The 27,902-nt window shown below is 37.8% G+C and overlaps 1 protein-coding gene across 1 annotated transcript in view; it reads right to left on the reverse strand.

Annotated features, from left to right (window-relative positions):
- Positions 1 to 3,000: 3,000 nt before the first annotated feature.
- Positions 3,001 to 27,902, reverse strand: part of LOC149303330 (sodium/potassium/calcium exchanger 3-like) — an 82,544-nt gene continuing 57,642 nt past the window's right edge. The window contains exons 5-15 of the mRNA XM_089481525.1: positions 26,604 to 26,678; positions 17,327 to 17,352; positions 16,852 to 16,905; positions 16,036 to 16,169; positions 15,661 to 15,821; positions 14,404 to 14,674; positions 12,990 to 13,156; positions 10,289 to 10,403; positions 9,586 to 9,698; positions 4,614 to 4,679; positions 3,001 to 3,153 (exon numbers count right to left, since the gene is read on the reverse strand). Of these exons, the coding sequence (XP_089337651.1) occupies positions 3,001 to 3,153; positions 4,614 to 4,679; positions 9,586 to 9,698; positions 10,289 to 10,403; positions 12,990 to 13,156; positions 14,404 to 14,674; positions 15,661 to 15,821; positions 16,036 to 16,169; positions 16,852 to 16,905; positions 17,327 to 17,352; positions 26,604 to 26,678 (1,335 nt within the window). The remainder of the gene's footprint in view (positions 3,154 to 4,613; positions 4,680 to 9,585; positions 9,699 to 10,288; positions 10,404 to 12,989; positions 13,157 to 14,403; positions 14,675 to 15,660; positions 15,822 to 16,035; positions 16,170 to 16,851; positions 16,906 to 17,326; positions 17,353 to 26,603; positions 26,679 to 27,902) is intronic.

Below are 27,902 nucleotides of genomic sequence, written 5' to 3' on the forward strand. Positions count from 1 at the left end.
CAGCTTGGAGATGAAAGTCTACACAACTGTCTGCACAGACCTTTCCACTTACACTTCCTCATGGCTGCCCATCACCCACTAGCATTCAAGCAGATGTTTGTCTTGCGTTTTGAAACAAAGCATGTTTCATATGTTTCATGTGTAATATTGTGGTGTTGCTGAGTTCCTCTTTATAGTTTATATAATACATATTTATGTTCAAGGTTGTTCAGGGATCATAATACATAACTGGAAAAGGGCCAGATTTATATCTCACCTTCAACTATAGACCTCATACCTTGAAACTTATTACATATGGTGCCCTAGTGATCTCCCATTGCCATTGCTATACATGGTCAAGCCCCCCTCTCTCCATCAAATCGGTACTTGGAAAAGTTAAAGAAGCAGGGCTAGCCCCCAGTTAAATTAGAAATTGAGCGAGGCTAAACACTACAGCCCCAATCAGATATAAACTACGTTGACACAGAGACCTGGTTATCAGCTCTGGTTTGGAGAAAGTGGAACCAGCTAGGACAGGCAGTAGGGAAATTAGATAGAGATAGAGAATAGGGAAGGCAAAACACCACATCTCCATGCTGCTGAGCTCCTAGGGTATGTTTTTTAATACAACACTAATCATAAATCATGGACAACCATTACAAGATATCATTATTTTTTCAGCTTTCTAGTCTTGTGTAAACCATTAGGATAGGGAAGAAAATAATTTAAATATTCATTTTATTCTAAATTTACATATTGATACAGGAAGTCAGGTCTACAAAAACGCTCGACTTATGCTTAGACTTGTGCTTATGTCAATGGATATGAAATCAATCTCTCACTCAGATAAGTGAGAGATAAGATAAGATAAGATAAGATAAGAGGAGCCTCAATCTACATATTAAATATAAGTCTATCATATTTTCACCTTCACGTATACAGTCACTCTTCTTCTGTCTCATCCCAAGAGCAAGGACCTATTCTCCTTCTGTACCAGTATATCTTAACGTGTTAATCTTATTGTCAAAAGGTATATCACCAATTTTAGTGCTACTGTTAATTTTATTTTTTCCCCTATTGTAATAGCATTACATTATATGCTTACTTTTCAAATGTTTACACTGGATGCACACAGGTACTGTTAAAGAGCAGATGTTCAGATTTTCAGTTCTAACTCTCATAAAATTTTATATAGCTGTTCCATCTTCTTTCTTAGTCTGCTCAATAAAACTAGTATATCCAGTGATGTATCCCAGCCTATTGTATACAAAAATGTCTTCTGCAATGAGCATTAGATACTTAAACGCCATGTAAATATACACAACTCAGGACACGCTGTCAAGATCATCAGTCGTTACATTCTATGTATATATAGTAGTCACCCTTTCCATTGTATATTCCCAGAATTGTATTACGTGAAGTATTTGGCCTATATGTTGTCCCTCTCGACCTTCATTCACTGGTTTATAGGTCAGTGAAAACTAACAAAGCATAGGATTAATGCAGAATGTGTCCATGAGCCATAGACAAATCATATTCATTTTCGATATCTGGAAGGAATGAAATGGATATTGGAAGAGTTTTGTTTTTCCTAAGACCAACATTTTTTTTAAAATCAATAAACTATATTTAAGCTGTAACACCTATGTTGGACAGTGCACCTCAATATAACACCATTTAATATATATATGTATAGAAAAATAAGCATTGCTGTGCATATGTCCTCTGCTAAATCCCTGAATTAACTTGAGCTTCCATGACTTACAGAGACTGACACTGCTAAATATCCCATATATTTCCGTTCATAAATTTTCATATTAAATGAAATGTACATTTTCAAACAGTGGATAAACTGGGAATAATTGGTGAGACAAAAAAAAAAAAGTCAGATTTTTTTTTATATATACGTATATATCAACATTACGTGAGTAGGTTATTATATTATAAATACAATATGGTCAGATCCAGTGTACACTCAAAGAAAAGTGGTGTTTTGTAACGTCATTGAAAAGCATCTGTGCAAAATATGCCTATTTTTATGAGACCAGTGTCCATAACTGTATGACTAAAATCATATGACTTTTTTTTTGTGTTTATATAGCGGCCAAAGCCTGCTAAGAACCTATGCATACAAAAATACTGTACCAGACGATTTTCAATAATCTAGAGCAGATATAAAGGAGCTTCCATTGTCATATATTAACATGTGGTTTCAAACAGCCTTCTGCACTCCAAGGGGCAACTGCAGTGTGTTGTGGGCACTACAGTAATATCTCCTTGGCATTATAACCCATGTCATCTGGTTTGACCGTGTCAATACCTGTCTTAAAAATTACAACAGCATAATGCTGCCTCTAACAATCTACCTTTTAGCTAAGATTTTTCATAAAGAGAGGTTTGTTCATAATGAAAATAAATTCTTTCCGCCTTCTCTCTTGATACTACGAGCAAAAAAAGATCAACACATTATATATACCATTATATGTAAGTTCACAGGACACTCAGCGGGTTTTGGATTTTTTCACATAGAAATTGTAGTCCAGCGGATCGTTCAAGAGTTTTTTTTATGTCAACAAGCAAAATAATTTAGCTTCTGATCCCTTGTTACTCCTTATAATTAAACGCTGGCAATGAATCCTTCCCATTGTTCCTTAATATTTGAGCAATCTGAAGTCATAAATTAGATTAGTCTTCCACCAAATAAGTTAAAAGAAGGAATTGTAGCAGACATGGTTTAGGGCTGGCTCCGGGCCAGTTAGCAGCCTTACAACCTATTACCCTGGTCACTGTTTAAAAGGACAAATTCTAAGATGAGTATAGGACTCTGGCGCATCAAAAACACAATTCAAAGAAATGAGTTTTTCCTCTTCAAAACAGCAATAGGGAAAAAGGAGGAAAAAAAACAAGTTGCATGAACAATAACCAGGAGATTCTGGGTACACCGTTGTTTCTTGCTGAGGGCTGTGTGTGTGTATTGCACAGAAAGGAAAGATGAGCGCTTCCACATGTCTGATGTAAAGATCAGATTCCTCCCCTGCACATGGGCAAGTTCACAAAGGTGAAGACATTGAACTCTGTAAGGATGGAGAGACAGAGGAACATGCCATACAGGAGAAGGCATGCTACTCCCAACTTCTTATCAAGTTTCCACTTGTTCAGGTGGACTCCCCACACCTAGAAGGATAAGATACAAGATGATCAGTCAACATTTCTGTCTATTCGCTAAAACATAAGGTAGGCCAATACTCATAACTGGGAACCTTTGGGCACCGGCAATCCGGAGCCTACCATTGTGGGGCGTGGCCAGGACGACCTACAGTCCCGCTGACTGGTGGGGGTTATCGCTGACATCACGGGAAACACCCCCATTTAAACCTGGAGGATTTGGGTGTTTACATGGAGAACCGGAGAAGCAGAATTCCCAGGTATGCTAATACTACAAAGCAACTCATACTGCAGTCTGTGAACTTATGGGAACATACATTTGAATTGATAATAGTTAATTTGAAAAATTGTCCTCTCTGTGTAAAAGATTCGCAACAATATCTCAATATAGCAATTATTTTCAGGAAAGGGCAATGGCTAACAAAAATAGTTTACCTAACAAGATAAAACAAATAGAGAACACATATTAAAGGGACAGTACCATCTAAAGAAAATAATATTAACATACATTCAATGTATTCATTTGATTTTCTTCATACATTTTATTTCTGTGTGAATGTTTATGTCGCCATAATTACTGATTTCTTTCTTAATTAAAGGGAGCGTAGAACACAAAATAGTTTTTGATTTTGAGCAATTAATAGTTGGCTTAGAAAAAGAGTCATAAGGCACAGAAGAAAGAGTTTTGATTATGATTATCACATTACAAATAAACCTTGTATTGTATATTATTATGGTACACATTGGTGCATTTTTTGTTATTTACTAATAAAACAAAATAATAATCAAGATCAAAAACTTAAATGAATCAACTATAATCATTAATATTCCCTATGTTTTGGAAGTTTTTTAGTAGACACTACTGTTCACAAGTTTGGGGTGAATTAGCTGTTTTCATGAGAAACAAGGACATTTCTAGCAGTTCAAACATCATTTCAAAAGGGTTTTCTAACGATCAATTAGCGTTTTAAATGTAAACTTGGATTAGTGAACACAACGTGCCATTGGAACACAGGAGTGATGGCTGCTGATAAAGGACCTCTGTACGTCTATGAAGATATTCCATTAAAAATCAGCTGTTTCAGATCCATTTCATGTTGCTTTAATAGACAAAATTTGCTTATTATTCAAAAACAAGGAAATAAAAAAAAAAATTAGATCTTTCAGTTTTGATTAATATAAACATTGTTTTTTTTAAATACATAAAAAATCTACTGTACTCAGAACTCCTTAAACTAACTAATCCTTAACTCATCAATCCTATGTTTTTGTTTTAATGCCCCCACTGTGTTAATTATTCAGAATTTATAAGTAATTATAATTCTAAATGTATCACTAAAGACATTTTACTGTTTAACGTAAAATTTCATTTATTTCATTAACCATTACAAATCCTTTTTTGTTCTCCTTTTTTCTTATATTAACCTTTGGCTGGTAAAATGTGCTCAAACTGAACATTTAAAACATACCGTAACAAACAAGGAAGCCAGTAGTAATGCAACAGAATAGATGAGTCCCCGACTGTTCAGCTGGATCTAAAAACAAGACATTAAAATATACATTATATTGGATTGCTGCAAATGAAATTAGATTGCTATGGTGTAGCTTACACCTAGTAATATTTCAGACAGTCAGTGGGAACCTATTCTACCATAGAATGCAGATGAAAAATAAATGAAAAATATGCCAAAAAAGTTGGCAGAAGATGGCTTAAGTGGAAAATAGAACACTACAAGAGTTATGCCACAGGAATCATGCATTGATAATCAGAGGAATTAAATATTTGCCATTGTCTCTCAAGCATCGCTAACAGGATGATTCAAGTCCTCCGTAACAAGAGCATACCAATGGTATTAGTAAATCTTAGCGGGATGTTACAGCTAAATGTTTATCTGTCAGACAACTGCATACCTCACTGCACTCAGGATTTTTGTAAGAGGACTTTATAATAAAAAGCACACAAATGCAATAATTAAGTAAATAAAGTTCAGCATTAGGTAAGAGGTCCTAGCAGGTTGCTTACATGCAAAAAATTCCCCCATTACCATAGGCCAGAGGCACATTAATATAAGTGTAGCAAAGGGTCCGAAGGTGCAAAAAAGTTCTCGCTCACTCAAAACAGTGGTGTGCAGTGTGCCCCCGCACAAATAGCCACGTGTCCATCAAACCAGGGGACACCAATGCATACCTTGGGCTCCCTTGACTTACTCAACTGCAAGGCCAGAGGACCAGTCTTTGCGTCTCTCTCTTTTTGGCGATCTAAGCCAAAAAGCTGAAAAGCAGGAGAATACTGAGAGCAGAGAGGAAAGCTTACAAGGTATGTATGGGATACAAAATGTGTATGGAGTGTGTGTGTAATGTATTTTGTGGGAGGGTATAGAGACTATAGGGTATGTGTGAACATGATCATTGTTGTCATGGTTTTGTTAAAGTTTATAAGGGCTTAATCCCTAGATCATATGTTTCTAGCCATTCACCTGACTCTTGTGATGAGTAGCAAACCATATTTACATTTCTGTTAGGGTTTTAGCTGTGCTTCGTGGGATTGGTAGATAACCAACAGCTGGAAAACAACCTAACTCAATAATCCAGTTCTTTAATGAAAGTTCATGACTTGTAGCAAATGTTTTCCTTTTGTCTTCTTTAACAGCTGGATTTAACCGCACTGTCATATCTAATGGGGAATTTGAAGTGATGCTATTCATACTAGTGTTAGTATAAATAGTCTCATACATGCTAATAATGGCCTGTGACCTGCCCTGTCTTGTAGTTTTACTGCTATTCTTTCAAAGCTGTGCAACACAGAACAAACATTAAGAGCACTATTCGGTATGATGGACAGACTTTTTACATAAAATCTAAGGCCATTTTTTGGAGTGGGTAAGGGAGGGAGTGAGTATGTATGTATGTATGTTAGAGTGTATGTTTAAGTGTGTGTGCGTTAGCATGAATGTGTATGTGTATGTGTAAGGATGAATGTGAATGTTTAAGTATGTGTTACACGTATCTGTGTAGGAGGGAATGTGTGTTAATATGTTTATATGTAAATATGTGTGCCAGTGTGTATGTAAGTTACCCATGATTTCAGGAACTTGTAAATTTGTGAAATGATTGCAAGGAAAAATCTGTTCAATGGAAAAGTATCTGTCCTTTTATGAAACGGATCAGTTAACCAGTCATGAAGTACACCTAACAAGATATTTCAACTCACCAACTTTGACTATATATTATGAAGGGCCAACAGCAGCAAGAAAGCTGGCTGGAGCAACTACATTGAAAAAATCAGGGTAACCCAATAAAAGAGTTACAGATGCATGCGTAAGTAAAATGACTTGCAACCCTAGCCAGTTGACTAGTGAATGCAGTTGACAAGGTCCACTACAAGTTGGCATGACATGTTATAGATAACAATGTGTTTTCAAAATCAATGGGTCATAAAAACCTATGCAGTAGCCATGCCTCAATTCCTTGCTGTTATTAGCCAGACTAAACTAATTATGTTTCTTTTCCACTTGGAGTACTCATCGAATAAGCCATCTGTATATTTTCTTCATTTCTATTTTTTGTAACCAATTTGTCATTCTTAAAGTTTGACATCAAGCCCCATCACCTGTATCTAGTGGGATACTAGTTTATGCAGAAAACCAGCTGGAAAATTGCAAAGGTGTCACCTTCTTTAATCTCTCAACTATGTTTTCCTGAAGGTAGCGTGTGATGTCAAGTTTCTTTTCGTGCATGAAGACTGTGTGGCTACCCTGGGGAAATAATACTTGACTGTACAAGAAAACAGAACTGAAAACAGAAATGACTTCATGAAAAATTGACATGAATTGTTTGTTACATAGTGTATTTATTTTTTACTGGAATCAGGCAGTGAAGGATACAATTATAATTATAATATGGTTGAATGGGCACAGGGCTAGACTGGTCATTGGGCACACTAGTTGCATTAAAGTGCCAGGGTGGATTTTGATTCCCAGTCCATTGCTAAATGGAAATGACCTCAATTTCTTACAGCATGGGATTCGGTGTTTGCTGTTTGTTCCACCCATGTAACTCTCCAGAACGTCATGAATAATGCCAGGGCCAACCCAACATCAAGCTTGTGCACATCTTGCTAATCTGGACCCATAACAGAAGAAACTTCCTTGCAAGCATAACTTTACAAAACTTTCTGTCCTTACAGATGCTTAGTAGGTCCAAACTCCTGACTAGTAGGAAGAGTTTCAGTTCTTTTTTATGGGTTACTATATTTCTTTTTATAGTTAGTGGAATGTCTATTTACTAGTATTTTGACCACCACAATGACTCTTCAACTTCAACGCTATTAAAAGGGGCATATCAGTGAAATAAATCTGTGTAATGTTGTTTATATATTAAAATAACCAATACATATATAGATATATAGATAGATACTTAGGCAGGAGGCTATTTTAATGTAAAGCCAATAGAAAGCTGGAAGAAAATAAAATAGGATAGCATTTACTATTGACAAAACCCTTTGTTTTTCCAAATCATAATTATATGAAGTCTGTCGGAACCAAGAGGAGAAAAAAGTTTAGAGATGGATGTTACAGTGATGGACGTATTCCAGCAATTCTTACAAACAGCCTGTTTCTTCATACTTCAGTTTGTGCTAAGATTAGTGCAATATCAATATTAATCTTCAGTAATGCCGGTGGCCGTATGCCAATTCCATTTTTTCTAGTCCCAGAAAAATAACGTGTGCAGAATTCAATGTAAATATTTTATGTGTAGTGGGTCAAGCACGTTTATACAAATTAGTTCTATTAGTCTAAAAGTAGCGGCATTTATTTAGATACTGCACACGAAGGGTTCATATAATACCTTAAGCTAGATGCATGATACACATTGTGAAATGTTTATGCACGGCAGTTACATGGGGCCTTACATGGTTTAACACAAAAATGGATACTGCTGTTTTAGTCCTGAAGACGACAGTAAACACATTTGTGATAAATTGAAAAATGCCTTCAGAAGGGACCCCAAATAAACAAATAATATGGGACGCCCATCAAATAATAATGCGTAAGTATTATTTGATGTTTAAAAATAAAGTATTAAATATAGCAAAATGATATACCAAGTAGACAAAGGGCTGATACTTCATAAGAATGTTTCAGCTTTTTTCATCTTTAGAGTAGAAAAGGAATTTGTGATATCTTTTAGAGGACCGCTGTTCACAGAGTAAGATATTCTGCAGGCGTTGCTTGTGACGTCTTGTAAGCTTATGTGAAGCTGCACCTTACAGAATGCCGATTCACTGAATGGTAATGCAAACGTTATAAAACATGTGTGCTATACAGGCTAAAGAATTAAAGGAAGGATGTGTTACGCAGCAAAGTGTTCAATGGAAAACGTACTTCCCTCGCATCTCTGAATGACTGGATTAACAAAGCCCGGGGAACGCGCCTTACAGATAAAATTATTTTATACTCTACTACCTGATTTAACCCATATACATCACCATCGCAGGACAAAGGTGTTAGTGTCTTCCATAAAGACTTTGTAGGTGCCTATGCACCTTCTGTGGAGTTTTCCTAATCTCTCAGCCCTTGTCCACAAGACATTATACAAACCGTGCAGTGTGCATTGATAACCAAAAAAAGAGAGTTACGTTTAAATTAGTTGAATAACCAGCAGAGACATTGTTTGAGGCCAAAGTTTTATGGGCAAGACATGAGTCTGATCAGAAATGAAAAATAGTACATAAAATGATTACTGTATAGAGTTTGTTCATGCAGTGTCTCCATAGGCCGCAAATGCATGGTAAGAATTGTTGATGTAATTGTAAGGGTGAGTGACATGAATTTCATTTCCGAATGTAAAATGACCTCTGATTTTCATCCGAAAAACAATTGTCCGAATAATTTTTATGAGCCTAGCAATAGCCCTGGCAGGGACATCCCTACTCCCTATTATGAGATCACCAGGGTTGCCTTTTAAGCCCTTCCCATGAAGAACGGTATAAGCGAGGGAGAAGTATTTGTCTGAGAGTTAAAACTGCAGTGTGCCCCCAAAAGTTCCAGTAACAGTAACTCTAATACATGCGTCTGTCAGTGTACACAAGCTGTATCGGGAGACATCCATATAATCTGTAGAAACATGCTTACCCAATCTCCACCAACAAGCTTTATTGCATTTATGACTCAATGAGCAATGCACATTTTTTCCATACCAAATAGGGTATGAAAATGAATCTCCAAAAATTAAACATTACGCTAGTTTCAGAATAGTTAAAGTACTATGACACATTCTGACATGTTTTGCCTCTTGTAATCATCCTGAAGGTTAATCGGATTAGGAACACTTGCTCACTTTTCTGTATCTCAAAGGGTTGTATCACTTGCTTTTCAATATTAGATCAAAACGACAGTATTTAGGTGATCACTGAAAAATGCATGGTTAATGACAACTTACATATGATCCATAGTCCACCGCCAGGGTCTGTAATGCCCAAGGGAGGCCGAGTCCGATAAGGATGTCAAATACATTGCTCCCGATGGAATTCGATACAGCCATATCGCCCATACCTACACGCAAGTGAAATACAAAAGAAGACAGAACGGGCTATTTTTCCATCTTCACATGTACTTTTCACCTGCCTGGAAAGCTTCTTCCTCGGGTATGTGGTGTAAGTTAAGTGTGGATGACTTAAAGAGACCTTGGTCGCCATTTCCATTCCATCTTTATTATATCCACAATAACTTTAATTTTACTATGTATTTTGGGATGTAGGGTGGGCCGAGGTGTGCACCCGTGATATAAATCCTACTGTGTTTTCTAGATTCAGTTATCTTATGACATATGGACAGTAAATGATTGTTAAATAGCTTTTAATACAAAGTAAATAGGAGATCATAGGCTATTTCAAAAAAATCTTCTTCTAAAGCAATGTGAGCAGTACAATGGATGTTTGCATATGAGGGCAGGTGATGACACCATGGACATTATAGACTGCTATACATACCCATTCTAATTTATTTTAGGTGCCAAGAAGAGAATGCCATAACATAATAAAACAATACTTTTTTATTTTGATCAAAACACTACAATAGCTATATATAAGATATGTTCCAATAAGTTATACAAGTACTTAAAACGATATATGGGCTATACGTACCTTGTCGTGCTACTATCAGACTAGCCATGCAGTCTGGTACACTGGTCCCTGCAGCCAAGAAGGTGATACCCATAATTACATCTGGTATTCCCAATGTAAATCCGATTATAGTGACCTGTGAACACGTATCATGAAAGAAACATCAGCACAATAAACATATTTACCTACATATTTACTGTAGGGTCCAGCCTGTGCACGAGAAATTAATTCTAACAAAATCTCCCGTGTCATCAGTTATATTTGATTTCATTTATTTCAGGTACATTTCTTTATTTTGGGGATATTTTAAAATTGCATGTTACACTAGTACTACACTGCAATATTTACAACAGAGTGGTTTTGTGTAGTATTAGGGATCAATACTCCAAAGTTCCAAAGTTGTATGAAACTCCAAAGTTGTATGAAAAGAGTAATGTAATCTATTTTGGGTAAAGTCGTATTTATCTTTAACACAGAAAGGCACAATGTGTAATCTGAAAAGAGCACTTAAGAAGTGAGGGAGTCCTTACTGGAAGTACCCAGTGGTATTTACATTCTGGCTCAGAGACCAATAATAAGAGAAGAGGAAATTGTGCTGCTGGTCTTGTTTGTGGAAAAAAAGCCAGTAAGTATGGATAATTAAAACTCTAAAAATGTAATTATAATGCCTTATGCAATAGGTGTGGCTCGGAGGAATTTCCTTTTTTATGTTTCTTTGCTTTTTAAACCACCATGCTATGTGCTATAGACACGTATGGATATGCAGACATCTTGCTGTAAACTAGAGATTGGCAAACATTGTAAAAAATGTAATATTTTTACATAAGGGAATTCAACAAAATTGGATCAGTTCACTGAAACATAATTATGTTTTATAAACATTCAGCTGTGTAAGACATAAGCTACCCATTTCCAGTAGCCTTCCAGGCTAGAAAAACATGAGGGTTTCTTCTTTATTTCTTCTTTTTAGCGTGGCATTTTAGGAAATGTGGGCTCGGAGACACTTCTTTTGGTGAGAGGTAGGTGTGTATGACATAACAGAGACTGCATTTCTTCGTTAATCACAGACATATTACCTCTGTGGAAAGTCTGCTCAGCTGAGCTGAAAACTAAAACTATTTGCAGCCATTCTGTAAAAGAAGCTCAGCTGATTTTATAAATAATACTTCAAATTCCTTTAATTTTTGCTGTCTGAATAATCAAATTCAAGGTCAGAAGTGATTGTTCTACTGCGTTTAGTGTCATATTTTCCATGACTGTCACCTAGATCATTGTTATCCAGCGTGATTCCAAATGATGGTCTGGTGGCTGCACCATGCACGTGGACTTCCCAAGGACCCCACTACCTGATAAATACTAGACTTGGGCACCAGGGGGCTCTTCTTGTTCGTCTTCGGGAAAAAAAAAATCTTCGTATTCCTCGAATATTCGCCTGTTCCTGTCTTCTCTTCAGGCGAATATTCGTGGACATTCTTCGTGTTCGGTTTTTCTTCGTTTTTTCCGGTTAAGGGGTTAATACGGGGTTAACGGGTACCGCAGCAGCTCTGGCGCCAGGAGTTTAAATGTCTGTATGAGCAACTCTATTGGTCGTCAGCAGGGGGCTGGCGACCAATAGGGTCGCTCGTACAGACTGTTAAACTCCTGGTGCCGTAACTTGTCCGGCAGATACCATTGGTCTCCCTGTTCTATCATTTATTAACTGATAGAACAGGGAGACCAGTGGGATCTGCCGGACAAGTTGCTTCATTAGGGGTTAACTTTTTAAAGTCTGTACGAGCGACTCTGTTGGTCGCTCGTACAGACTTTTAGGCTCCTGGTGCACTTGTTGCACCTAAAGGAGTTAAGGGGCCGTGCGAGTGAGCCTATTGGTCGCTTGCACGGCCCTTTAACCTATGGATCCATAGGTTCGCTGTCAGGGGTTACAAAGGCCGTGCGAGTGAGCCTATTGGTCACCTGCAGGGTCAATTGGTTGATGCCAGAGGAGGTCCCTGTAGGCGACCAATAGGCTCATTCGGACTGCCCTGTAACCCGTGACGGCTAACCTGCAGATTTCCACTTCCGTGAACTGCCGCGATGCCAAGGTAAGTTAGAAGGGGAAGGGACCGGGGAGAGTGGTAGACGAAGACGAAGACGATCACGAAGATCTTCGTGGTGTGTGTCTTCGTCTACGTTTTACCGCCGCTGTCTTCTCTTCGGCGTGTCTTCGGAACGAACACGAAAAACGCACTCTTCGTGTTCGTTTTCATGTTCGCCCGAAGACGAATGCACAAGTCTAAAAAATACCACTCATTATGAGCATTAAAGTGGATATAGTGACCTGTATGTCAATTTAATTGAGAGCTAAGCGCCCCCTTTTAATTACCCCCCCAATGCATTGGTAGGTTCAGCATAATCCCTCCTATGGATCTGCCCTCTTACTCCAACACATCTCCTGCTTACCAGTGCACATGCTCACTATACTTATCACCAGTGCTTGCTCATGTGAGAATTATAGGGGTCTGATGAGACCCCCAACACACAGGTGCCGAAACTTCCTTGGTGGGACTGTATGGTGGCACTGGTATGTACCTTTACTAAAATCCAGGTACCAAAATACGATTCTCAGTGATGTGAGGCTCTATACAACAAAAAGTTGGAACATGTCGATCTAGAAAAATGTTTTTACTGTATGATTTTCTATACCTGCTAACCAGATTTAAGGTTAAAAATATAAATTGCTTACCATCCACACCATCACATAAGAAAAGGCAGCAATCCAGATGGAGGAGGCGACAAATGTGACCATAAACCATTTCTCCCAGCGTGGCTTAGAACAGTTGGGCACGGTAAAGTACATGAGGAAACACAGGGGCCAAGTTAGCACCCATTTCAGTCTATTGGCATTTCCAGCTGTTTCCAAAATAAGACAAGTAAAAAAAAAAAAAGGCATTAAAATACAAGACATTTTTCCCTGTAAAAGTTGTACTATCATAGTTTTTATTTATTTATTAAAAATTCTAAGAATCTGGAACAAAATGTGTGAACAAGCTCTTTACTTGCTATTTAACACCTTAAGAATTTGTGGAATATTTGTAATTTACAATAATTTACGTTGGAGTGTATTTAGATTTTCTGCTTGCTCGCTGTTGTTCCGTGTCCAGTCCAGTCCAGTATAACCTAAGTTTAATACTTCATTAACCCCTTAAGGACAATGAGCGGTCCCAAAACCCATTAAAAACAATGCATTTTGAGCCCGTACATGCATGTGCATGGAACATATGCAAGAAAGGGGTGGAGCATACACAGGAAGGGGTTGGGCTCAATAATATAGCCACACTCGCCAATAGGGGCATGACCAAAATTCCGCAACAAAGTGCCAGTTACCCTAAGCTCGCCGCTGACTTGGAAGCAATTCTTAAAATAGACAGGAAACAACGGGTGGTGTTTTGAACATTTTAGGGAAGCGTGATTTAACACAGCACACAAATATCTGAAAAGAGTCCAAGAAAGCTGTGAAAACTGAGTGGGATGTTTTTCTGTTGTAAACCATCTGTGGAAATTTGGTTATGAAAGAAAAAAGCGCTAGACAGACATACGCGTTAACATGCTTCATACGAACAATGCAATGCAGTTTAAATATCCCCCAAAAATCTGCGCAGCTTGCAGACTTTAATATCTTGCCCTACAGATGTCTTTATAAGAGGATGCAAAGCATTTTAGAACTAAACATCAATACTTATAGCGGACATGTCACTGAAGATAAAGCTTTTTAACTTAACGTTTCTGCTGTGTGGTTTTGGCTAGTTACTTAAATCAGTTACAAATATTTGAAATGAGCAATCAGTCAATACACAAAATGTTACTTGTAAATAAACACATAATTTAATAACCGGCTTATAGGTAATGTTAAGACGTCATAAATGTTTCATTTTTGCTTTGCGAATAGCTTAGAAATTGAGATGTTTAACCTACTAGAGATAAAAAAACCCTCTAACTTGTCATTCCTTAGCTCGTTGCCTTTTAATCATTTTCCCCCTATAAATAGTTTCCAGTCCTAACCCAAGGGTTTTGTATACTGGATATCTAGGGACATCTGCTGGTGTTTTGTTAAAACTGCACACAACTTTGTAAAGGCAAATTAGAAAACAGATAGCTACCGGGAATCTCAAACGGAGTAAAGGGCCCATCATTATCATCATCTTCCTCCTCCTCCTCTTCATCATTCTCATTATTCTCATTGTCTTCATTCTCATTTTCTGTTTCATTCCCGGCCTCACGAACATCTTCATCCCTCCTGGTGCCGTTGCCATTCCTCTCTGCTGAGTTTGTGGGGCCTGTTCCATTCTCTACTGCATGTTTGATGGGGATTTTTATGGACACCTCTGACTCGCCATTTGAGTACCCTCTGCTGTTTATTAGTCTCTGCCTCTGCAAAAAACACCATATCAGTACATGCGTATCATAACTGAACACATGTCGTAGCTGCATACATACAAAAATATAATATGCATATTATCAGCTTTGGAGGTATTTTCTGGGTGTCAGCCATGGTATCACCCTGAGTCAGCCCTAAGTCACTGAACAAAGTAAATACATTACTGGGTTCAGCTGCACTCAGGATCCAGCAAGGAATCTTCTACTGAACCTAAAAAGGTTGCTACGTGCCCAAAGATTAAGCCAAAACAGCTACTCTAACTGTTGATATATTATTATTATCTTTTTGAACCGGCACCGAGAGATAGGCACATATCGGGGCCACGTTATGTTACGAGACCCCTGTGCGTGAGCAGCCAGAGAGAAAGTTGCAGTAGCGGTGAGAGAGGGGGATATATGTATATGTGTTTGTATATATGTATGTATTATGGATGCGAGCATGGATGTGTACTTGTGTTTGAGCATGGATGTGTACTTGTGTGTGTGAGCACAGATGTGTAATTGTGTGTGTGTGAGCATGGATGTGTAAGTGTAGTGAGATGGAGTGTGTGTAATGTGTGTAATTTGTGTAAGTGTGTTTACATATGTTGTAAGGGGCAAAGAAGGCGCAGACCAGCTGTGTGGGTGCAATAATGGCACAGACTAGCTGTTGAAGTTGGGGGGGCAAGGCAATTGTCGCACCAGGGCCAAGTGGTTTTTAGTTATGCCCCTGCTTGGAAATTTTACAAATTGAAGCCAATTCTTCCACAAGTGCAGTCTGGCTGACAGGTCATAGAGAGATATGAAATACTGAGACATGGCTGAGGCATGAGACATTTTACAGAATATTACATATATCATACTGGATAAAAAATATTTACATATCAGTTGATCAGTTGACCATGTATTAAAATGTTATCATAAAATGTGTAATCAATTTAGTTGGCTATCCTGTGCAGCATTACTCCATATCATTAGTCATAGCAACTAAAATGACTGACCTCGTTTATTAACATTCGACTGGCCATTGAGAGTCGGGTTTTGGGGGGAAAGTGACTAGTTATCATGATCCTGAGTCCGGCCTCAGAGAACGAGAGCTGGTGTGGGTATGCAGACAGTAACTCGTCTACCATGATCACTGAGGTTTTGCGATGGAAGTTTCCTGTGAGAAAACCAAAACATTCTATTAACAGTACAACATCAGTGGTGAAAACCCCACAGCCACATTATCATATAATCGTATTAAGACTGTGCAAGTAGGGTTTTACTCAATTATGTTATTGTTGCTATCTGTTATTGTTTGTAATGATAGTCTTCCATATGTTGCTTTCTTATATATTTATAATAAGTTAATAAGATATTTATAAAAGACATACCCTTTTTAAGTAAAACCACGGTGGCATCACAGTTGACGTTGTCATCTATTTCCACATTACTCGCTAATCCATTGGCCAGGTTTGCTCTTCCCTTACAACTCTTTTCAAAGCAATTGTGTATGTTTGAATTAAACCTGAGTTAAATAACAGTCACAATGAGACATGACTACATTGTATTTCCTGACATCTTTTCAAACATCATTGAAGACAGGATAAAGCAAGCAATAAAAAATCACCATTGAAGATTTTTTTGGTCTGTCTTCTCCAAAGACAGTTGCCAAGGCTCCTCACACGGGTTTTAGTGCAATTTGGAAGATTAACCAATGTTTCGCCAAAATCCACTACGAGTTTGTAATTTGAGGCTAAACAAATATATTTTAACGTATCTTTTAAGGTTTTAGTAACCAATTTAGTTACACTGGTTCTTGGGTATTTACCTAAGTAGGATTATTATTTTGAACCTCTTTACACAATTGGTTAAAATTTTGGAGAACAAGGTGTGAATTCTCCAAAAAGCAAAGTCAGTTGTGCCTCTTTCTAGTTAGATTGGTGAAAATTGAGGCGATTCAAGGTTTTCTAGCAATGATGACCACCTATGATGTGGACTCATTCATGAAAATGCTACTGATGTCCTTGGCTACTTAAGCAGGTGCCATTGTAAGATTCCTTCAGTGAACTGCAGTATGTAAGATTCCACTTTTTGGCTGACTTGGACAATCAATAGCTACATATTCATGATGTGAGGTTTGGTAAAAGGTCTAATAAAAGCTCAAAATAAAACTTACAGAACAGAATAAATCACTATTACATACTTACTTCATAATAATAATGTAAACAGCATACATCAGGACTAGAATCAAGGACTCCCACCTGGAAAGAGGTATACCAGCTGGTCAGAGCAGTTTGTGAAGATCTTGTGCTATCTATTGCTAGCAAAATAAACAAATACTTAGACTCGAATGTCTACTACAAACTAAATTGCAGGTCATTATACTCAATCACATAACACTGGAAAGATAACCTCCAACCAAATTAAGATAGCTGCCAATTCTGTAAATGAAGGTAAATGCAGTTTACAATTAAAAGGCTGGTACAGAAGTCATGTCCAAAATATAATTTCATCTCTTGAACAGATCTGCATTTTTGATTTGTAACCTACTGCCATTAAAGATGTGTTGTGTCCATGTCATTCTCAGTTCCGCCAAGAAAAACATTGGTAATTGCAGAAAAGCAATAATCAAACCATTTAAATGGATCAGTGTACTAAAAGTAATAGCATAGCTTTACTTACCATGCAACTTTTTCATCATAAATGAACTGTAAAGGGAAAAAAAAAATAATAATTCTACATAGGATACACATAATATTAGAATTAAGGCATCTTCTACAATAATGTGTAAGCATTCAAATTAAATCTGTAAAGGTCCATATAACATTACTCAGATTGGGTATTCTAAAACCCAGAAATATTATGTTTCTTTGAATCTGGTCTTCTTCATGTACACTAGATTGTAAGCATGCCAGCCCTCTCTACCTAATAATATATTGATTTGTCTTAGTCTGTTACCTTTAGTGTCACACACCAGAGACCTGCTCATTGAAGCTAGCCAGAAAGTCAGGAAGGTCTCTGTGCAGCCTGTGCCTCTGTACAGCTCAGCAACCACAACGCGTTTCGCCACAAAAAGGCTTCTGCACTCCTAGTAGAAGCCTTGTTGTGGTAAAATGTGGTACGTGCCATTTCTGAGCTGTTTTGTTATTTTGATTTTGTAGCTTTTATATTTTTTGTGTATTTTTTATTTGATTCCATGAATCTCTAACCTCTATTATCTGCTTGGGAATATTTTGGATATTGCCTTTTATAATAAATTGAAATATATTATATTTTGGCTTTGCTCCTTATAACCCTAAGCACACAAAGGAAGAAGATTTCCAGTAATGGTTCTTAAAGAGTCTTTTGTCTGCTACACTGCATGTGAGTGCAATATTTTATATATATATAATCTGTGTATTGAACTCCTGCACTCAGGCCTGGACTGGCCATGGGCCGTGGCAGGGCCGGATTGATTTAGGGGCTAATGGAGCTGCAGCTCCAGGCCCCTACCTTAAAATAGGTCCAGTTAGGACAGGACTGACTGGACCTATGCGGCCGTCCTTAATGCAGGGCAAAAGGGGCACCTTCCCCTTAAGCCCGCAGCAACTGCGACCGGGCCCGCAACTCTAGCAGCGGGCCCGCTACTTACCTGGCAGACGCGCGTCAGATGACCCTGCTGCACATCTGCTTCCCCTGTGCAGATCCGCGGAAGTCTGCGGGCGGCGTGTACATCATCAGTTCAGGTAAGGGGGTGAGGTAGGCTGTATGGAGTATGTGAGATTGAATGAAAGAGTGAATTAATGAGTATCTGTGAGTGAATGAATGTTTGTGAATGAGTATATGTAAATGAGTATCTGAATGAGGGAATGTATGAATGAATATCTGAATGAGTGATTGATTGTGAATTAGTGAATAAATATTTGTGAACGAGTGAATGAATATGTGTGTGTGATAGCATGGATGTGTAAGGGGGGGGCAAAGATGGAACAGGCAGGCTGTTTTGGTGGCAAATATGCCACAGACAGGCTGTTTTGGTGGCAAAGATGCCACAGGCAGGCAGTTTTGGTGGCAAAGATGCCACAGGCAGGCTGAGTGAAACCGTCCGTGGAAACCCTCCGGATGCGGGTGTCAGTGTGGAAAAGCCTGTCCTGGTGTTTGTGATTGGGTGTCAGTGCAGCAGAGCCTGTCCTGCTGTGTGTGTGTTTGGGTGTCGGTGTGGCAGAGTCTGTCCTGGTGTGTGTGTGCGTGTGTGTGTGTTGGTGGGTGTTGGTGTGACAGAGCCTGTCCTGGTGTGTGTGTGTGGGTGTCAGTGTAGCAGAGCCTGTCCTGGTGTGTGTTTGTGTATGGGTGTTGGTGTGACAGAGCCTGTCCTGGTGTGTGTGTCTGGGTGTCAGTGTGGCAGAGCATGTCCTGATGTGTGTGTCTGGGTGTCAGTGTGTCAGAGCCTGTCCTAGTGTGTGTGTGTCTGGGTGTCAGTGTGGCAGAGCCTGTCCTGGGGTGTGTGCGAACACAGAAAAGAACCCCAGCACTCCAATCAGCTTCCAATCCTTAGGTTACTTTATTCAAAGAAAGCAAAACAAAAAAGCAACGTTCAAAAGGCCCTGTTATGCTTTCTGTTTTTGTTTTGCCCTTTTTTCCTGCTAGTTCCCAGCTTCCTGGGAGTTGAGTGCTGAACCATTTCTTTTTTAACTGTCCTGGTGTGTGTGTGTTTGGATGTCAGTGTGGCAGAGCCTGTCCTGGTGTGTGTGTTTGGATGTCGGTGTGGCAGAGCCTGTGCTGGTGGGTGTTTGGGTGTCGGTGTGGCAGAGCCTGTACTGGTGTGTGTGTCTGGGTGACGGTGTGGAAAAGCCTGTCCTGGTGTGTGTGTTTGGTTATCTGTTTCCTTCATTTACAGTAGGAACTATTTCATTTTTACTTATCCAGAGATAAAATGCCCTCTTGAATTTGTAGTGACTTCAGGGGACAAACCATTCAAGGCCCTGAAATCATTTAGTGGAAAAGATAAGGTATTGTGTTATTTACTCTATAATATTGATTTCAAGTGGCTTCAGGCTTCCCATGTTGAATGACCAAGTATTATGGATATGTATGTATGTATGTACATATATGTTTTTTCATAAAAATGGGCTGCTCAGTCTGAAATGCCTGGGCCTATTTTTTGTCCCAGTCCGGGCCTGCCTGCACTATATTATTTTTGTATTTTTTATGTTGGAACACATCATCACTACATACAAAGAAGATCCACACTATTGATTTATGAAGGAGCTCTTTGAACATAAATATATGTGAGTGCAATATTTTAACACTTAAATATTGCGCTATTACACTATATATATATGAATTTTGCTTTTTATGTTTAAACTACTTTGAAGTTGGCAGAAGAATTCTGACAGCTTCCTACCACTTATCTTAAATGGATTGCTTTTATCTTACATATGCGAGTACAACCTTTACCATAAAATACACTATATATCTATATGTCTTTTTTTTTATGATATCATTATTGAGACATAAAAGTTCCAGCCTTTGATTGGGACTCTGATCTCCACTTCATACTGAATTAACAAAAGTTATTCTATAAAGACTTTATTCTATTTTTAGAGGTTTTCACTAACCACATGAATCACTTTCCTTTGACTTTCCTTTGATAATTTTGTGTGAAGAGGAAGTCACACTGATTGATTTGTGGCTAGTGTAGGGTTAAGCCTCATGTATTTTCTTTATCTTAAATAAAAATTCACAGTCTCTGGTCACTATGAGAAATAAAAGAACTGAGATGCTGATGGAGTTGGTTGCTTCCAAATGCTGTACGGATTTTCCCCTATCCTATCAAACTAGTTTTACCATAAGACAAAGGCAATGTGAGTAAACACAAAGTGCAGCTTTTAAATCACTATTTCATTTGTTGAAGGTAAAGAGTTAATCAAAACCACTATCACCCGTATGAAAAAGTAATTGCCCCACTAAACCTAATAACTGGTTGTGCCACCATTTGCGATAACTGGCAACAAGTCTTCAACACCACTGGAGAGCAATTTTGGTCTTTTTAAGGTCATGTCACAGCACCTCAATCAGATTTAAGGTAGGACTTTGACTAGGGCACTCCAAAACCTTAATTTGTTTTTAGTCATTTAGAGGTCGACTTGCTTGTGTGCTTCAGGTCATTGTCCTGCTGCACAAACCAACTGTGCTTGAGCAAACTAATGGCCGTCAGTCTCCATCAGGATTTTATTGCAGACAGCAGAATTCATGGTTCTATTAATTAATAATAATTAATGCTCAGGTCCTGAAGCACAGAGCTGCCCCAGACCATCACACTACCACCAGTGTGTTGGTATGATGCTCTTATTGTGGAATTCTGTATTGGCTTTATGCCAGATGTAAGGGGACCTATGTCTTCCAAAAAAGTTCTACTTTTGACTCACCAGTCCACAGAATATTATCCCAAGATGTTTTTTGGCATTGTTGAGATGAGCTTTTGTGGGTTTTTTTGTGATCAACAATGGTTTTCACCTTGCAACTCTTCCATGGATGCTATTTCTGCAGCCTCTTTCTTATTGTGGAATCGTGACCACTGACCTCCTGGATGAGTCAACGATGCAATATTGGAGACATTTTGGTAAGCGACCACTCCTGGGAAGGTTCCCGACTGTTCCAAGTTCTCTCCATTTGAAGATTATGGCTTTCACTGTGGTTCACGGACATCCCAAAGCCTTAGCAATGGCTTTGTAGCCCTTTCCAGACTGATAGATGTCCATTACTTTGTTTCTAAACAGTCATTGAATTCTTTTAGATCATGTGCTGGTTTTTGACACCTTTCTTCATTTTGCAAGACAGGTTCTATTTAATTAATGTTAACTTATCTGTTACAATACTGATTGGTATTTCAAGAAAGTAAGGCCTTTAATAAGACACGTGCTGCTCTCATCTTTATCATAAGAATAAAATGCTACTTTAGTAATAGAGTAATTTGGCTAAATTGCTGGAGCATTCTGTGGTCTCTGGTGATGCGGTGTGAAAGTCAAAAACCCTCTTTTGATCTTCCTGGATTTTTGAAGTTCTGTCGGCAGTGTGATTTAACATAATCCAGGGGCTCATCAACTCCCATTTTGAAGGGAATATACATGGAAATTAGAATTAATTAAACAATTTACTCTATTAACTGTTTGATCTATATAGGGAACTCTGTAAGTATACCTTAAATATGTGAAGCCGTACCATTTTTGATTGTTCGTGTTATTTCTGTTCATCAGTTCTGACATTTGTTTCTTGGCCATTAATGTAACACTTTTGGTTTCAATATATTTGCTGTTTCATACTCACGGATTAGGATACTTGAGAATTGTTATTATCTATTTACTGGTACAAATTTACAAATAGACAAGATAACAACCTGATGTCTTCAAAATGATGAGAGTTTGATAGAGTGGTATATAAAAAAGAAAAAAATGACAAAAAATATATAGTGTAATACTGTCTTCAGCTATGGAGTAATCTTACTATACGCTGTAGCTTTCTGAAGTGCCTTCTGTTGCTTCTGTAAATAAGAGTACTAAATGAATGAATTTTATATAATGAAGACAGTATTACACTATGTTTTTTTAATCTTTTTTTTCCTTTCATTTACCAACTCTATCGAAGTCTCATCATTTGAGACATTTGTAGAATTGTAGCACATTATTTCTTCTTGTTTTTGAATGATTGACTTCTTTGTGTGCAAAGAAACAATTTTTGGATCTTTATTGGTGCAAGTATAAGGTCGGGGCTAAGGAAATCAGCTCTTTTGTGCATTCTATATATTTCCGCCTTAAATTAAATGTTTGAAATTCTTTTGGGGCTCTAAACCGTTTGCTGTAACAAGTTATACAGGTCCCCACTAGAGGACACCAATATGCTGTATTTGCTTTTACTTCTAGAATTCTTTTATCTGTTATCTTCACTTTACACTAATTAATGTGGCAAACAAACATTAAATCAAAGCTTTTTCCTAGAAGGATGCATTAGAGAACAAGCATCCATACATTATCTTCCCTACTAGTAAAACAAAACAATGTATCCAACAAAACACAAATATACATTTACAAATATAAAAAAAAACATTATTTTGATTAATTCCTCAGTAGAAGTACATTCCACATAAATGACCCTTCAATTCATTGTCTTTCTCAACCAAAATTTGGGTTTTACTTATGTCAGATTCGCTTTAAGATTGAAGTGTCGTTGAAAATGTTAAGTACATGTTAGGTCAATGCATGTGGTAACCCAGAATAGCCTTTTTTTGTTGCAAAGCCACCTTAAATTGGAAAACGTATTTTATAATAGCTGGCCAAGATTCTCAGCTACATTTAAGCTAAACGTACTTTCTGATTGCCTTAAATTACTGTATACATCCTCATGAATACGAAGGATGAATCCAATCATATTTAGGTATAAAGTAGTTGATGAGAACACTGGGCCTCTTTAGAGATTTCCCCTCCGACTGCCAGGAGTACAATTGCCGCAGCCTTAACAATTTCTCATTCCAATAGAGGTTTAAGGCAATTGCAGCCAGATAAATTGTACTAGTAATGGATTTGAAAAAGAATGTAGTGCTAGAATATAACTTAACACAAAGCAGGGACAATAAAAGAAAAAAATATTCTCACAAATCATCCTTTTAGTCATACGGAGAAAAATAATTCTACAAATACACTTTTTTTAGTTCCTATAATTGAGCTTTTATTAGCAGACATATCTTCATTCTTGTAATCGTAACCATGGGCGTAGGAACCGGGGGGGACGGGGGGGAAAGATCCCCCCCAGTAACTGATGCGGGGGGGGACGATAATTAAGAAATCCCCCCCAAGGCCGTAGGAACCCCCCAATAGTAACGCCGCAAAAGCCAGGGCAACCGATCTTACGCGGTCCGCACCTCGAGCCCTGCTACTTACCTGTGGGAGGGTCTTCTGTACTGCACAGAGGAACCGGAACCCAGCAGAGTTCACATGACATTACATCACATCCTGCTTCCTCTGTGCAGTACCAGAGAACGCAGAGGGAGGCGGCATCGAGGAGCTGCAGTGCAGGTAAGGGGGTGGGGAGGGTGTTTGAATGAGTATGCGTGATTGAGGGAATGAATCTGTGAATGAATGAGTATATGAATTGTCTTCAGCAAACAATATGGAAACCACGTATATGCTGTTCAACTGAACGTTCTCTAATATCTGGGAGTGGGGGTTATAACCAAGTGCCGCCAATATCATATTTTTTACCACTGTTTCCATGTTTCACATAAGATGTAGCCAATAATATAAAGCATTTGTACCCAAATACCCACTTCAAAATGTAGCTATCGCCGCTGTAAGCTGAGGCCATTCTTACTGTTCTTAAATCTCGGTATGTCTCAAATACTCGAGGTAAGATGTCACATAGTCTGGCACATTGTGTAGGCAGCACTTTATTATTTTTACAGTGACGGGTGACCTTTAATTGAGACAAACAACTTGTGGATCTCAAAGACATATAATCCACAGAAAGAAATAAAGTAAGAAAGGCGATAAAAAAAACTTTCAGGGAAAACAACATTTGCTGATGCATATGGGGAGTTATGTTAGTATTTAGTCCGATGGCATTCTTGTACTATTATGCATAATTAAGGGGGTAGGAGAGCAATATGAATATACAGGGACAGGCATTATTTTCTGGAGTAGCTCTAGAAACCAAAAGGGATTTGGAACATTTAATGGAAAAATAAATATAGAATATGAAAGTTTATATGATCAATTCTCATCTAGCTGGGATGTAAACCTTAATCAATCCTTGGTCTTGTCTTAGATTCATGGTAACTGTATGCCTGTCCAATGCATTCTTCTTCTGTATTAACATCTACCAATGTTGCTGGGAGGCTGTTACACTTATCTACCATCCTCTGTAAAGTAAAACTTCAGTAAGCACCTAAACCTTTATTTTTAGGTCATGATTGCTTGTTCTAACATTTCTCCTCCTTTGAAATCATCTTCCCACCTGTTCATGGCTTCTTTATCTAATGAACAACATGTAAAAAAGAGTTTATGGCCAATAATATGCCAGCAGAACCAACCACAGTTTCCAAAGACGTTGTTCCCATATTTTACAACCAGAATCTTCTGAAACGAGGATGGAAATGAAGAGGCACATAAAACATTTTATGTTATGCCACCAAAAATTAAGGATTAGACAAGTGATTAGACAAGGGGTCCCACTATTGTCACTTTGCCCACTCTTGCCTAAAAGCAACCCTGCTCATACATGTGACTGTAAGTGATGCAATCGGAACCACATAAACCAAACATTAACAAAATAGCTCACAAAAAAGTGAAGTCACCAGACGTGTCACATTGAAAGATGATGTATAACCCTCATAATCCATAATTATAAAATGAAAAAATGAATGCTAGCTAAATGCCGCAGTCCTAGCCCAGACTGTAACAAAAGGATTTGACTCAGTTTTGTATCTGTATTGCTGACAATCAATTATCTTCACATTAGCTTCCCATATGCAATGCAAACCCATTATGCTTCGGCCATACGGTATTGTCCTCCAAAGCCGAACTGATACAACGTTGTTGGTCGTTTGCCAAATCGTTTCAGCTGCAACTGCTTGATAACGATTTTCTTCAGTCAACAGTTTCCTTATCTAACAGACAGACTGTAAAAAAGTCAACTGCCTCTGTTCCATGCAGCTGTTGGGTTGACTTCATAATGAGTTTGAGATTATGTTAATTATGATAACCCAAACTGCACTTAAATTTCAATCAGCTAAGCAGGTTAAGGTGGCACGGTGACAGAGAGTACTGTCACGAAACAGACATGTCGGACAGCCTGGCATAATTTGGTATTATTTAAATAAGCATAAAAAGACTGCCTGTTACACTATTTGACGCACACACTTGGGAGCATAAAAACAACAAAAAATTAAATAACATATAAAGGTCGAAACTGCATGAAGCCCTACGGGAAATACCTCTAAATACACATCACATTTGATTTTTAATAGCAGCTAATGTAAGCAAATGTTAATTGGTTTTCTTGCTTTAAATGTAAATGCAAGTGATATTTAGTAACAGCTCCTGTGATGCATGAGTTTTATTTGATATTGGAATAATACAGGGTTATAGGAGTGGATACATGGACAACATGGGCCCCACACATGCTAGAAGACATTCAGATGGTTTGTAGAGTTGACAAAAGGCCATATTTGGTCTTTTTTTATCCCCCGAGTAATATCCAAGTTTTCTAGTACTGATGGTAGACAGATAGAACTTGATGGCAGATAAGAACCATTCGGCCCATCTAGTCTGCCTGTTTTCACAGATGGTGAAACTCAGCCTTAATCAGCCCTTAGTCTCATCTTAAACTTAAAATTCCCTCACTTGTATCATTCAATGTCCATTTCCTTATCAAACAGGCACTATGCAATGAGAGGGAAGTCACAGTTCCTCAGGTAACTGGGGTGGCAATACAGCATGACCTCAAGTTAGCTAGGACTCACGGTACATGTCCTGTGGTATGATGTCATTTACTGAATATTGAGTAGATCTCTTTGTGTCTGAATTATTTATTTCATGGTAAAGATTGATCATTGTTGTTTAATTTTATAGTTATTAATATGGTAGCCATCAACAATGTTAACTAGCCCTCTGAGGCTAGTGGCTATTTTAAAGATTAGTTTAGTATAATAAGTCACTAGTGACCCTCATTTGCACGTCACCATAACAGGATGGCATTTTCTAAAAAGTCACAGCTGGACACTGTCAAACAACATATATGACTGGACATATTAGATGGCTTCCAGATTGTAAGCTCCTGCACAGGGGCCCCCTTTACCTAATTTATCAGCTTGCCTTAGTCTGCCAGATCTCGTTTTTGAATGTATGCACTGGAAGAAGTGCTGCATGAATTGTTGGCACTATATAAATCAAATACAATAATGACTTATTTAATGTTTAAAAGCACTTACCACAATTAGGGCAATAACCGACAGAGTATAGTATAAGGCATCCCTTAAAAGACACCAGGATGACAAAACAACCACCTGTTGAGAAAAGCAAGAAAAATAACTTTCAGTAATATGTTCAGAAACATCAGAATGCCTTTGATATCATATATATTATTATTATTTTGTATTTTATTTTTTATTATTATACATTTTTTGACACTGGATGGCTCCCCCTTTAATGTCATGGTGACATCACTTATTATTTTTACATTTTATTACAAAATTTCATTTTTTTCTCAACTATTTTTAAATGTTTAATATTTGCTAAAAATTTTTTGCTTTTTATATTTTATTTTTAAAAGACTCCATTGCCCTGCATTGCTGATCACGGTACCAGGTACCAGGGCTTTCAGACCATAAAGCGTGCTTTGTGCAATGTGAACCACTCTGGTTATTACACTCTATGTTCAAGAATGTTATATGTCATAAACTCTGTAATAGGGCAAAACTAAAAGAGGTCAGCATGTTATAGGCTTGTTGGCCCTTTTAATATGGCTACTTTATAGAAAGTTCTACCTGACCTGCTAATAATAGATTTCTAACGTAGAAATGTTTCATTGGGGTTTTAATAAAAAAAAATACTTGTAATCCAGCAAAAGCGGCGTGGACAAAAATAAAAAAATGTGTGATGGCAAGAACTGATTTAATTGATATAATAATTTATTGCACCTCACATTTCAAATGAGTATGAGCACCCTGCAGCCCTCCACTTAATTTGTAATCACAGTGGGTAAATGTTCCTTCTGAAAAGTGTAGGAGGTAAGACATTTGGTTCTCTGTTTCTTACTGTTTTTTCTTTTATTCCAAATGTTATTATGAAAAATATAATGATTTATATTTAACAGTATAATGCAGATGTTTTACAAAAAAGGTCTGTTTTTTTTGGACACAAATTGCTGGTAGGTTGGTTTTCAGTAGGGCATGAAACAGAAGAGTTCCTGGGTTCTATGTATGGTATGTTATGTATGGTAAGTTTTTATGGTAATTTTTAATGAACAAAGACAATAAACCAAATCAATAAAAGTCAGGACAGTAGTATAGATCTCTACCTAAACTGCTCCAGAACCAATATTTGAATCACCAGAGTTCCATCAGAAGAAGAGCCCTTACGTAACGTTATTTTTTTTATTGGCCCAATAAAAAGTCTAACCTTCAACCAAAGACACCATTTTCTCCTAGGCTAATACGGCGATATCGGTTTAGCTTAAACCATAAAGTTGGTCTCTTGCCTGCTCACAATTGCGAGCTCAGTGGCATCTT

Source organism: Sceloporus occidentalis, unplaced genomic scaffold (genome assembly GCF_023333645.1).
Source record: "Sceloporus occidentalis isolate IW3139 unplaced genomic scaffold, rSceOcc1.0.p SCAF_15, whole genome shotgun sequence".
Classification (NCBI taxonomy): domain Eukaryota; kingdom Metazoa; phylum Chordata; class Lepidosauria; order Squamata; family Phrynosomatidae; genus Sceloporus; species Sceloporus occidentalis.